The sequence below is a fragment of the Tiliqua scincoides genome, chromosome 7, assembly GCF_035046505.1.
Source record: "Tiliqua scincoides isolate rTilSci1 chromosome 7, rTilSci1.hap2, whole genome shotgun sequence".
NCBI classification, from domain to species: Eukaryota; Metazoa; Chordata; class Lepidosauria; order Squamata; family Scincidae; genus Tiliqua; species Tiliqua scincoides.
In genome coordinates this window covers 69,598,603-69,612,590 of record NC_089827.1, presented here as the reverse complement: position 1 = coordinate 69,612,590, position 13,988 = coordinate 69,598,603, and the positions used below count along the sequence as shown (strand labels likewise).

The 13,988-nt window shown below is 41.4% G+C and overlaps 1 protein-coding gene across 1 annotated transcript in view; it reads left to right on the top strand.

The window, feature by feature from the left end:
* METTL25 (methyltransferase like 25) overlaps positions 1-13,988 on the top strand; it is a 52,060-nt gene that overhangs the window by 4,430 nt on the left and 33,642 nt on the right. Inside the window, exons 3-4 of the mRNA XM_066634499.1 lie at positions 5,475-5,575; positions 12,616-13,254. Coding sequence (XP_066490596.1) covers positions 5,475-5,575; positions 12,616-13,254 — 740 coding nt within the window. The remainder of the gene's footprint in view (positions 1-5,474; positions 5,576-12,615; positions 13,255-13,988) is intronic.

The window sequence follows — 13,988 nt, the reverse complement described above, 5'->3', positions numbered from 1 at the left end:
TCTTGCTTGCTTTTAGCAAACAGAATATGGATCAAAGTGGCTCGTGTCTCCAATGGTCTGGAGGGAGGTGGCAGCAGTCTTGGGGTACCCTAAACCCATCACTCCTTTGCCATCTGCCCTCTGCCATTCATCACTAATGTAAGCCACATCAGATCACTTCATGGCCTGGCTGGCCATGTCTGGTAATCAGTAAACCAGGATCTGAACCTATGATTTGAAGTTGAGTTGAGAACACCAGTTAATGCAAAATCACAGTATGTTTGAATTCACAAACCAAACAATACAGCTGTTGTCTCTCCTCAGCAGGCTACTGCACCATGGCAACAGGAGTTAATTTCTGATCTTATGAGACTGAGTGTTGAGCAGATGGAAAACAAAAGCAAACCAGCAGCAGTAAACCATGGTTTATCTTTTGTACCTCTGGACACTCAGATCATGGTTTGGGTTCTTAACTATGATTAGCGCAAACCATGGTTTTTCATTATGACTTTACCAAGTCAATGTTAACTGCCTTTTAGTATTGTTTGTTTTTTCAGTTTGGAATTTTGGCACTATCTTAGGCCTTATTGCACCAAATACTAGCTGATGCTAGCTGATGTAAATAGCCACTCACATGGTTCCTTTGGTAAAAAAAGAATTGCCTCTAGGCACCAGCCTGTGAAGTTTTACAGATACTGTTTTCCCCCCCTCTTTAAACCACCAAGTGATTGATGTTCACTGTGGATTGCATTCACTAGGAAGTAAGCCCCATTGAGCATGGTAGGACTTACTTCTGTGTAAACATGCATAGGATTGTCCATAGGTAAGTGTGATCAGACTAGTCACTTAGTGTGCATGTTTACAAGGTTGAATCAATAAATATTTTGTCACTGCTTGTACAAAATTAGGACTCATATTTACAGGTCAGCCAATAGCATTTTGATTCACTGTTGCCTTCGACTAGAATGCAACTTCAGGTTGATACAGTTAAAAATAGCTTTGAAAACTAACCATTGTATCTTCTCATCTGAGTCTGTTATTAATTCATACCTAGGTCTTCCAGTTTTCACATTGTAAAGTTGCTGGCAGGTGGAACTTCTCTGGATCCAACTTGCTATTTGTGCTCTAGTGTTTTGGTTTTTTAAAATTACCTTTGTACAAGGGGGCCCCTGTATCTGCGAATCCCATAAGTTTCAAAGTTTAAAAATGTATTTCACCACATTAGCTGCTGTTGTAACAATTTAAACAGTCAAAAGTCCCACTGAGATTGTAGCGCTAAGCACATGGTTCTGGATTCTGGCTATGAAAATATCTTAATGCTTATTACATTTAGGTCCCTCATTGCATTCTGTTTTTAACAGCCTCTTGGCATCTGGGACCAGCCCACCTTTTTGCAACTATGCACTGTCTTCCTACTGTAATATGCTAAAATTGCATAGTAGAGAAAAGCAAATAGCCATCACAAGTGAATCACAGGATTGTACATGTGGTGCCTGATCATCCATGGATTTTCATCCACAGATCTGACTCAACACAAATCCCCCAACCTGCATTGAGCTCCAATTAGACCTGACTTTAACCCTCTGTACATGACCGGAGCTCTGCTCCGGTTGTGACTGAGGGTGTTCTGAGGACTGGGGAGGCATCCCTGGTCCTCAGAATGCCTTCTGGGGATCGAAAAGTGTCAGTTTGGTTTTTGGCTGAAAACAGGAAGTGATGATTTTCAGTTCTCAGAACACCATCGCAGCTCTGATTGCTTTCGGAGGGTTGGATGCCAAGACCCACAGACACTGGTTTCTGCATCTGTGGGGGTTCCGGCAATGGAACCCCCCACGAATGCCAAGGCATGACTGTATAATCTTTAACTATAAAAAATTGAACACGCTATATCAAAAATAAGTTTCTTGTATTTAACAGTATTAAATGAAAGGTCATTAACTAGAATTGAATTGCTTGGCAGTTACCCGATGAGGCCAAATACCTAACTTCAGAGTTGTAACACGGTCTTTTCATATGATCACTGGGACCTTTGAGTGTTGAATGTTTTCCAGACATTCCCAGATTCATTTCTGTACTCCAGAAAGAGGCACATCTGTTAACTGTTGAAAACTGATTTTGAACAAATTGCATTTTTGGAAAAAGAACTTGCACGCTGAAAAGAATGTTATAACTTTCAAACACATTGGGCTGAAAATTCTCTTTCATGTTTATTTTTATGATTTTCCTTATCATAAGAAGAAAAATATGCCTCAGAGGTTACTTTGAAGCATGATGCAACTGACTTTAGAAATAGCCAAAATAGCTTGGAAATACGTGATCCACTTATAAGGTTACATCTACAAAAATCTATTTTTTCCCCCTAAAAAATTATGTTGTAGCTGCTTTTCTATCCCTAAGGAGTGCTGATCTCATGAAACATCAGTGGGCCTTAAATAAGTGTGAAGCTTCTGCATCCAAAACATACTTGAAACTGCTTCCTTCTAGTAGAAGTACTTTTTAAGTTCTGTGATTGGCAGTGTGAGTCTAAGCATGTCTCCTCAGAAGTAAACCCTAATGTGTTTGTGGAGCTTGCTCACTAGAAAGTGTCTTTAGGATTACAGCCTTAAATGTTAACTTCAATAGGCTTTACACCAAGGGTGCCAAACTCTCAACTTCAGGGCTCCTGGACCTTTAACAGTTGTGTAAAGGAGGGAATTTCAGCAGATGCAGCTTTTCATCTATGAGATGACAAACTTTCCTTCCTGAAATTCTTGTTCCTACACAATTGTTAAAGGTCTAGGAGCCCTAACTTTGGAAGGTTAGCCATCCCTGCTAGTTTCTAAATACCTTCTTATAGAATTCTCCAAATACTTCATAGCAGTGTTCTTCAATCATGGCTTGGGACCCCAATGGGATCATGAAGCCTCAGTTGTGGGGTTGCAGCAACTTAGATGAATGAAAAAGGTTGATGACACTGGACTAGAACTCCACCAAGTATAGGGGAAGATATCTCTTGTACCCCTTCAGGCACCAGGAGAGTGTGCCTCAGTCCTGCTTAACAGTTGTACTAAAATAGCTTTCACTAGTACCATACTTCATGGTAACTTTTTCTGCTTTTTCTAATAAGAATATTTGGTTACTGTGAACAGTGCTGAGAGGGTGTATCAGGGGTGAGGAGTGGGCGGCAGCAGGTGCAGGGCACGCATGGTTAGGATCCCAGGTGGGGAGTGGGACCAGTGGTAGGTCCCCAGTCTGACTGATTGACTGATTGTGTTGGGGCTGTGTGGCGTGCAAAGCCCACAGAGGATGTAGTGCAGCGAACTGTTGGCACCCGAAGCGATCCAAGATAGCGAAGAGAAGGAATGAAAACACAAGCTAGGCAGATGACTACCACCAAGCTGTATTTACCTATGATACAAGTAGTCAGTCTCACCAGCAGCTTAACAGCAAGCACAGTTCTTCAGATACACCAACACAGATTTACACTTTTCCAAACTCCTTCAGACGACCCAGGAGGGTAGGCTCTAGCAGCCTCCCTTTTATACCTCCCCTGATCAATCGGGTAAGGGATTACCTCATTCTCTCGTGACTTGGTTACATCATCCTCCCAGGATGCACCTTGCATTGGGGCTGCTGAGTCATTGTGACTCAGCATATTTGTCCCGTCACCATTGGTCAGTACACTTGTCTTTTGCCTTGGGCTTACATCTAGATACAGGCCTCAGGCTTTCAATAAGATTTCACCTTATTCAATATCTGTTTTAACAGAAATGTTGACAATATTTACAAATTTAGTGCCCAGGTTCCAAAATGTAGAAGTGGAAGGTGCATGAGTGTCAGTGGGGATTTTGCTGTTCTTTTCTAGGTGTAGCTGTTTGTGCTAGATTAGATCTACTCTAGAAGGTAGAGCAGCTTTTCAGTAGTTTGTAAGGGCTGCAGAAAAAACCTACCTGCAGATGATTGTATTCAGGCCTTTGAGCTCTGGCCAGTATTTGAGGGAACGCATCAAATGAAATGGCACACTTGTTTATTCTTTGTATTTTGTTTATCATTAAATTTTATGCCTTTATTTGTTACTTGATAAAATCTTTATTGTTCTTGTACATACTTCCAGATGTTCAGAAGTACATGCCTCTCTTGGACTTTGGCATGGAAAATGGATGCTTAAATGAGCTCAGCTAAGTCCTTCATGCACTTGTAATGTTTTGGGCATTTATTAAAGAATAAATAGCGTTATGACGTGAGGATCGGTTTCTTGACGGATAGTGTAAAGCATGTACACCTTGCTGCATTTCATGCATCTGACTCCCGAAAAGATGGGTTACTAGCCTATTTCTTGAAAGTGTATGAATTATGAAGCCTTTGCTGACACTCTTAGCATATAGATTGCTAGTGTTTATTTCATAAAATTCTAAGAGATTTCAGTTAATTGCTGTAAAGCGTTCAAACTGAGAGCCTGAGGTCAGAATGTTATGGTGCCCTTTTACCCTCATCTCTCCAGGGTTAATAGAATCACTTCCATAAACATATAAAGCAAAGTGAACCTGGAAAAATATGATATGATCCTTCTTAAGCTAACTAGCAAAGGGCTGCACTGTGTTTTGTTTTTTTAATGATGTGGATCAACTCATGACTGATGATGTGTACTGGCTCTAATGTGTGACTTTACGGCAGGCATTCCCAATTTCCGTTTGGGACGTTACCCCCTTAAGGAGGGTAGTGAACCAACCGGTGACTCCTAGGTGCCGAAAGTGTGGCACTTTGGGTTTTGCTGGCACCAAATGCATGTAAGTAAAAACCTTTTTTACTTATGTGTATTCAGCAGTGGTGGCAGCAAAACTCAGAAGTACCACACTCACAGCACCTACAGGTCACTGGTTGGCTCAGTACCCATCTTAAGGGGGTAGTGTCCCAAACAAAGGTCAGGAATGCCTGCCCTTGGGATCATGACACTCTGCTTTAATGCATAGGAAGGTTTCATGTGACCATTGCATTTCCTGCTGGCGTCTTAACAGTAATGTGGAACTCTCCATCAGACAGAGCTGATCAATGTGGTTCATTATTGTGGGGCTTACGATATACATATGTAAGTTTTAGCATCTTTGCTTTGTTTTTGTTCAGGAGGCTATTAATCTGAACCACCTATTATACCAGAAATTTTTAAACTTTTTCAACTCATGGCACACTGTGAAGGCACTAAAATTGTCAAGGCACACCATTAGTTTTGTGACATTTGACAAGGCACACCACACTGCTGTCTGGCACTCACATTCCCCTATACGACCCACCCACAAACCCCCGTGACACACCTGCAGGCCGCTTACAGCACACCAATGTGCTGTGCACAGTCATTGAAAATTGCTGTATTATACATTGAAAACAAGCATCAGTACAAAGAAAAGTTGACACTGACATGTAAATATGTAAATCAGCTTTTGAGAATTGATAGTAATGCATTTGTCTGACAATCCTAACAATCTGAATTTAATTGCATTTTTCTTTTTGATCAAATATAGGGATAAAAACAGAAGACTTCATGAATTATAAGAAATCGCATGAGGTGCAGTTGATGTCAGAGTTAGTAGATGCGATTGCAAATTATTGTGGCTTAAAGCAGGTAAGAATTATTATGAATTATGAGTAGGTATTGTATACTTTAAAGCAGCCACTTGTGTTGAAGTGATAAACTTTATGGCCTTGAGGTACTGTTGCTTGTTGTGTGAAAGTAGGATTGTGGAGAAATCCTTCAGCCTGATCTAATTATCTGAAGATAGGAAGCAGAATTGATAAAGCAATTCAAAAAGTCAGAAGAGAGCAGGACCATGGACAAGGTACAAGGGAGTCGAATTCAGAACCAAGACCAAGAACCAGGTAGTTTCGGATGTTGTTTCAGATCTGGTCAGAGAAGTTGATGACTCAGATCCTGACATCCCATGACAGATTCTACCTCAGTTAAAATGACAGATTCTACCTCAGTTAAAGCATTATTGCCCAGACCCTGAATTGGTATGTTGTGGTGATGGTAGTAGGATTCCAAGCTTCTCAGAGAGGAATCATTGGCATTTAAGGATACTGGAAAGTAGAACAATATGAAAAGTTATTGGAAGTTGCCACTTGTGTGAGTGTTTCCACCTCTTCTTTGGTGCAGAAACTTGAGGAAGTTCTCCAGTGTGCCTCTAAAGATGTCCCAGGGGAATGACCCTGTGATTCTTGGGGTCCTTGGACTCTTATTTCTCTAAGGAGGGTATCCAGAATCTGTGACCAGTTCCTGGTGCTGGCCTATGGCACAGAATAGTACAATCTTGAAGATGTGCCTTTTTTTTTTTAATTTCAGTAATAGGAAGCAAGGCTGGTTTGCAGCAAAACTGGGCATCATACATGTTGTACAGTGTTCATGTTTCTCAAGCAGCTTCCCAATAATTTAAGGGAAGTAGTTTGTTATGTATTTAGCATTCTCCTTGACATGAAAACGGTCAATCAGAACTCTAACTTTCTTGTCAGAATTTTCTTCTTGTCTGGTTTTCTTGAAACTCTGAGGTTTCTTGCTTCTTGGCGCATCTGAGATACAGGAAGCTGGACTAGATGGGCCTTTGGCCTGATCCAGCAGGGCTATTATGTTCTTATGACTATATTGGCAGTTTGCTTAGATTTTCCATTTGACCTGACAGATTAAAAGAATTTTTTATTTGTTTTCTTTGATGTGCATTTTATGCGCACACCTGGGCAGAACCTTCTTCTGTTTGTTAATGGTATTCTAATAATCAGAAAGATATTTAGATGTATGGTATGCATGAAACAGAGTTTCAGAATGGATTAAATCATATTTATTCTGCTAAGGGAAAACACTGATTGAATCGTGCTTTCATTTTGAAATGTAAATACCCGTTGGAAAGCTATAACAAATTGGTTTGCAGCTAAACGGATTCTTTATATACCCTAGGTGTATAATCTAAATTTTTATTGTATAGCCCATATGCTTTTGTACTGCAGAATTACATCTGCTTAGAGATGAGAGACCTGTTTAGCATACAGGCGCTGTGTATATGTAAAAGTGTTCAGCACAATCATATAATGCTAAATCTGTAATCTTACACTTATTAGTCAGTTAATCCCATTGAAGCAATTGTAATCATGCATTAGATTGGGCTGTAAGTGTCCTGAACTTTCCAGCAGCAAGGGATGGCAGTTACTGGGCAAAATTAATATTTCTCCTTGAGATAGAAACTAAATGTTCATGCTGTCTGTTTAGCATTGAACACGTTGCATAACTTGAGTAGTTGGGAGATATTAAAAAGGAGTGCCTATGGGGTTTGGGCCTAGGGTTTGGAGCATGATCTGGGTGAGATGCATCTCCTGGATACTAGGGTTTGTGATGACTTTGTTTCTGAATTTACTATGAACATGACTTACAGTATAATCCCACACATGTTTACTGCTATGTTCAGTGGGACTTAGTCTCAGGTAAGCCTGCTTGGGATTCTAGCCCCATTATATGGGGAATCCACCACAGCCCTCAGAAGGCTTTCAAAGGGCTTAAAAACACCACTTCCAGTTTCCTCCATGAAACTTGAAATGATGTTTTTTTGGCCCTCTGAGGGCTTTACAAGGCCTTCTAAGGATTGGGGAGGCTGCATGCGGCCTCCCCGGTCCTCCAGATGGGAGTCAGGTGGTGGCAGCCTGGCAGCTTGCAGTTGTGGCTCCAGGCAATACTGGGGCCAGGATCGCCACTGCAAGGGAGGGTTGTTTACCTGCAAATATAGTTCATCAGGTTGTCATATACAGGTATAATTATCCGCAGATTTTTCACCTGCAGTTTTTTCTCAATGCAATGAGAAGGGCCCTTTAAATTAAAGGAAAAACGTCCTTTGACAATATCCTCACTTACCATTGTAATGTGGGAGAGTGGCAGCAGGCAGATAATCAATCAGTCTCTCTCCAGGAGCTTAGAACAGCTCAGTTCACTCTGAGGCGAGCGGCCCCTCCTTTCTCCAGAGCAAGTGGACAAATGCAAAGGGGAAATGATTATCACCTCTGCTTTACATTTTCTTTGCATCCTTTCCCATGTTGAAAGAAGGGGTCGCTGTCTTGGAGTGAAGCCTTTCTAAGCACCTGGAGAGAGATTGATTGTCTGCCTACTGCTGCTATCCCATATTACAATGGTAAGTGAGGCTATTTTTGAACCACTGAGAAAGGGGCATTGTTGTTAGAATGAACTTAATTTAGCTCAGTTTTTGTCATTTGCAGTGGTTCTGGGAATGGAACCCTCGCGGAGGCTGAGACTTGTGTAGCGAAGTTCTGTAACCTGTGAGCCATGGAGATTATCTCAGATGCCTATGTCATATCATATAAGGCTCAGAGGCATATATCAGAGGCAGCACAGCTCAACTCAGTTCTATCTGCCCATGTCAAGTGCCAGCAGCAATGTAGTTCTGCATTATTTTTCTCGTGTCTCGGTATACATCAGTGGACCATAATATAAACTGTGGATGTGGCTTCTTCAGAACTCAGACCAAAACTCCATTCTTAACCTCTGTTTGCTACCCAGGTGCCAGGTCATGTTCTTTGGGAGAAGGGGATGTGGTTGCAAATTTCTGTCTCACTGTATTGTGAAAATGTCAGTAACTTTTGAACTTCAGCTATAAGTTTGTATTTCAGCTGTAAGTTCATTTTACATCAGGAAACCTCTTGTCAGTACTTGTTTGAATTCTGTTCTCACATAAATTCATACATTACCACTCCAGAGAGTCCCTAGAAAGAAGATTAGAACATTCTGTGGAGCTTACGCCCAGACTTTCCAGTGAGTAGCAGCTTACATTTCATTATATAATGGGATACTTTGGTCAATCAGGTGCATTCCACCTGATGCGACAACTCTGAGGCTGGGCAAAAAGTATGGCTCCTGGTTGTCCACTGCACTAAAGCAACTGCAACACAGAAGGTGCTGTCCTAAGATTGTTCCTTTGACCTTAATTCTTAGTCCCATCAATCATAATTAAATTTGCAAGAATTTCTCTGTGTTTGCTTCTTAGAGAGAATAGATGGCAGCAGTAGGGGGCTTTGATCAAACTCAGCTTTAACTTCCCTCCCTCCTTCTCTACTTGGCAGTGGTAAAAGGTGGCCCTGGCTGCAATCCTATACACACTTTCCTGGGAGTAAGCCCCATTTAACACAATGGGACTTACTTCTGATTAGACATTCACTATGTTTTGTTGTTCTGTTGCTGGAGTTCCCTCCATTCAGGGCCCTCTTTTTCCTTGTACTATTTTAATGCTCCTCTGTGCTTCATGATATCTTGGCTGTCCCTGTGCCCGATCAGCCTTGACCACTCTGACCACTTCATCTTTTCCTTCCTTTTGCCCCCAGGAATCCTCAGATTTTCAGTTTGATCCACTGCTGGTTTTTCTCCATTGCCACCACAGGGGGTTGCTGTTTTCAACATTATTGAGCTTCGTGGCTTGTCTCCAAGTAGCTTCTGTTGTTTGTTTTTACCCAGGTCTTCCCAGCTGTGCTTGCTTCAAAGATTTGACCATATGTTGGAAGTTTGTAACCTGAAAGTCTGTAAGTTGGGGGCCTTCTGTACAGATCTGATAGATCCTTTAGGAACTTTCTGACTAGGTGCATTATCTGCTGTTTGGAATGGAATTTAGACATGGCAGTATAATCAACTCTCATTGATTAGTTAGCCAAACCCACAGACCTGAAGTGGATTACTGTAGGATGTCCTGGATGAAGCCATTACTTGTTTGAGAGCACAGTCCGAAACAAGCTCTCACCAGGCTCTGCGGCTTGTGGTGAAAAAGTGACCACAGAATGGTGGCAGCATATAAATGGGGCCTTCCTTTTTGACAAAATGACCTTAAGTCTTCAATTTGATCTCCCTGCCTTGGGGATTAAATCTTCCACAACAAATCAGACACATGCTTGTCTAGAAAGCTCTTTAAGTACTGATATAAAACACTTTTGTATATTGTTGTTGGCAACCTTCAGTCTTGAGAGACTCTGGTATCGCGCTCTGAAAGGTGATTTTGGAACAGCGTCTAGTGTGGCTGAAAAGGCCCATTCAGGAGTGACAATCCCTTCCACACTGGGAGCAAGTGCAGTCTGTCCCTGGTCTGTCTCCCTGGCTATGGAGACTTTTATATAACAATGGTCCATACTACATGGTAAACTTGGTTCCTGTTGGGAAGCTAGGGATGACAGATTGTGTGTTGTTGAATGGGAGAGTGTGTGTTTTTTTTATCCTTACATTTTCTTACGATCCATTTCAAACACAGAAGCATGCGTGTCTTTGTGCTTACAAAAATACAAAATGACCTCAACAGAAACATTTTGTTGGGGTTCTTTCCAAACCTGGAGCACATGCATAAAGCCTGCTTAGTTTTAAAAGCAATCCATGGGCCATTTATGTTTGTTTAAATGGCTACTCCATACTTAGAAAAGTACATCTTATGTAGCTATTTGAGGTGGAATGTGTGAGATGAAAGCTTGGACCCCGTCCTTATTTGTTTGTTTTATTACTAAAATATATACCTTACTGACTAGCCCACGGGGATTCTCACAGTTTGTAACAAGATCAGAAATAACAAATACACATTATGAGACCCATTAAAGCAAAGCATACACCCCAATAACGTTTTTAAGGTCAGTCCTTTAATATCAGTTGGACTGTACACACAGAGGCATTTTTAGGATTGAAACATTTAATTCTGACTTGCCATTAAAATGTTTTGCCATGTTGCATTAAAGTTTTTGCCTTGTTGCTTGCAAGAATTGTGTTTGAACAAAGTACTTAACCTAATAAAGATTTCATTATGTCTTGGCAATTTCGTTTTAATAGTTTACACTTGGCATTGCCTTTCCTAGTTCAGTCAGTAATATTTCAGGAGGGAATAGCCTTTTCCAGTGTGCTTTATTTCTGTGTATGTAACAGAACTTTCACTGCGCTTTTCAAAGAGGAAGTCAAATGTTCATTAAACATGTACAGTAGGGTGGTACGTGTTTTTTCCTTGATGAAAAATAAATAGAAGGAGCTTGCCAAGGGAGTACAGTACTGGCATTTTGACAGGCACTAGATGTCAGTATAGCACAGGCAATTTGCTGTTGGAACCATGGCTGTTAGTCCGTGGAGCAGGAGCATTGAATAATTTATGGAAGCAATGGTGAAGACTTTGAACAAACCGAGAAATTGGAAAATGCATCAATATATAGTACTGTGTTTTCATTGGAAGTTTGAAAAACATATGTTCCTTTTATCTTGGTTCCAGACAAGGGTATTTGACAGGGATGTTAACATTACTAAGAGGGGAGCATATTTTCATGTTTCCTCTTTTGACAGATCTTTATGTAGAAAGTAACATAATTGTGGTTTAACAAGACATGTGTGCTTGTGTACACATGGAACTGAATCACTATTCCATTTTTCATTGCCCATTTCTTCATGAGTACACCAAGTTCCCTGCATATATACCAGTTTAATCCTGGAGTTCTTTATAGAGGTTCCTAAGTATGTACAAATAAATGGGTTTTAAGAAAAGGGGAGGGGGGACCTAAAACAGCATGGGTTGAGCATACTTAGCGGCCACGTGAGTAAAGTAACTGTTGGGATGTCCTCTGCCCTGCCTGACCCAGACTTACCCTGCGGGGGGGCTGAGGAGGTCCAGGGGAAAGGAAGCCTGGTCAGGCAGGAGGGGGGCCGCCCCCCCTCTTTTCCCCCAAAGCGCCCGAGAGGACAGGAGGTCAGCAGGGAGTGAGAGACCAGGGAGGTAGCACCAGGAAGGGAGGCCCCAAGCAGGTTCCCTTTTATGCCCTACCCCAGCAGGGAAGGGGCAGGGCTGGAGGAGGAAGTAGCCCATATAAAGGGCGGGAAGCCCATGAGGAGGAGAAAGCCAAGACTGGAGAGGCAGGAGGCTGTGTCTCCAACAGTTCCTGCCCAGGACCCAGTCTGAAGGGCTACGCCAGGGAGGAGGGCTAGGGCGACTTAACCCCCTCCCCCTGAGCTAAACCTGATGCCTCCCAAGGGCTCCCAAATAAGGACCATCTCTAAACAGAGGCTGCCTTCTCCCCCAGCCTGCCTGATGCCCCTACATCAACATTAAGAATGTTGAAAAACAACGCCACCAACAAGGTGGTGGGAGGTGGGCAGTGAGAGGGAATTGCCCTGCATTAGCTTTTAGCAACTTAGCAAGGGAGGTGAATGTTATGGTTGGGAAGATGCCGCATTTTGTGGCAGGGCCACTTGTCAACTACTGATACGATTTTTTTTTTATGATTTAAGTCACTTTTATGATTTAAGCTAACTACTTTTTATGGTTTAAGCCAAATTTTTAGCATTCTTCTGGCACTCAGGCTGATCAAACTCTTTGTACTTAATTTAGAGCTCTGTTGGATTCAAGAGTACTTCCATAGAATAAAAGCACTTGCAATTTGGTATTAATATTGAACTCCAGACTTTTTATATCCTTTATATGCTTTTTGTACAACTTGAATACAGGATGAGATACCCAATACTGTTAATGTTTTCATATTTCTTTTTAAAACATTGGCAGAACTCCGTACATTTGGGGACCTATTTGTTTGATTCTAATTGCTTTTAAGATGGACTGATGCATTCAATCTGCTAACGTGCTACTTTTGTCATTTTTCTTATCCGCCTTATAGGTGATTGACCTGGGCTCTGGAAAAGGCTACCTGAGCTCCTTCTTGTCCCTGCAGTATAATCTGAAGGTTTATGGAATTGATTCCTCAAACTCAAACACCCATGGAGCTAATGAAAGGAACAGGAAATTGAAGAAACATTGGCGAGCCTATCAAAGTCGGGCAAGAGCAAATGTCAGAGGCCAAGTGCTGGAAGAGGCAAAGGAAAGGGCAGAGCAAGATAAAGAGAAGTGTAAAGCAAATATCAGTGAAAAGCCCTTAAATACGAATAACAGTCTTCAAAGTCAGACCCAGGTGGCTCTTCCAGATTCCATTCTCTTTGAAACCGCTGATGTTTTTATAGACTCAGATATGTCTATTACTAACAAACAGTATGAACTTCATTCTGGGGCTCAGCTGCAGCCTGATGAGAACAGCATTCTAGAAAATGTGTTTCTAAATGTTTTGCCTGCTGATGCAGTAGAAACAGACTGTTTACCCAAAAGTGATTGGAAGGAGCTCTGTGAAGAGGAAAAAGAACGAAGGAAGATGGCTTCCCTTAAAGCCAAAGAGAGCAGGTACAAGGAAACCAACATATATTCTCCGTTAACGTCCTATATCACTGCAGAAACCGAACTACGTGATATTGTTGCAGATCTGGAGGTGATTATGGTGATAATTGTTCATGTTAAAATCTGATTTTTGAAATCTTTTCTCTGCTGTCCAGTTTACTGAGTAGCATAAGAAAAAGGTCTTATAGTCAACATTTAGATAGGAAGAATGACAATGGAGAGAGGGAGGCAAAGGATGAAAGAAACTGTACTTTGGCTTTGACATAGCAAATGTTAACAAAATGTACTTCCAAATTATTAAATTGAGATTTGAAGGTCCATGGTAGAAAAAGTTGGAAGTGTGGTGAAATTTCAAAGCTCCTGTTGAAATTATCCTTTTAAATGTTGCAGAGCACAGAGAGCGTCTTCAGGTGTTGACCCAGAAGTGCTATCTTTGTGTTCCCCAAAGTGCAAATTAAAGCTGCAAAATGCTGACAAGGGTGCATTTTTCTCACCTGCTCCAGATTCTTGCATCTTCTGCATCATGTGAAAGGAAGTGATCACTGAGAGAAAAATGCACACAAAATAACAATACAAATTAACATAATGAAGTTTTCATTCTGTAGTTTCCTTAAGATCAAAAAGAAAGTTTTGAATCAGAAGCTGTAGCTTGCCACCAACAGAGTCATTTATGCTAATATTTTCATGAACTTACTGTTTCAAGTGAAGAAGTCATATTTGGCCCTGTACCAAGGCTCTCCCCCATTGCTACCAAACTTGCAGCAACTCCCCTCACCAGGAGGGATGCTTCCCTATATTGCTATGTACTCCTTCACATACTCTCTC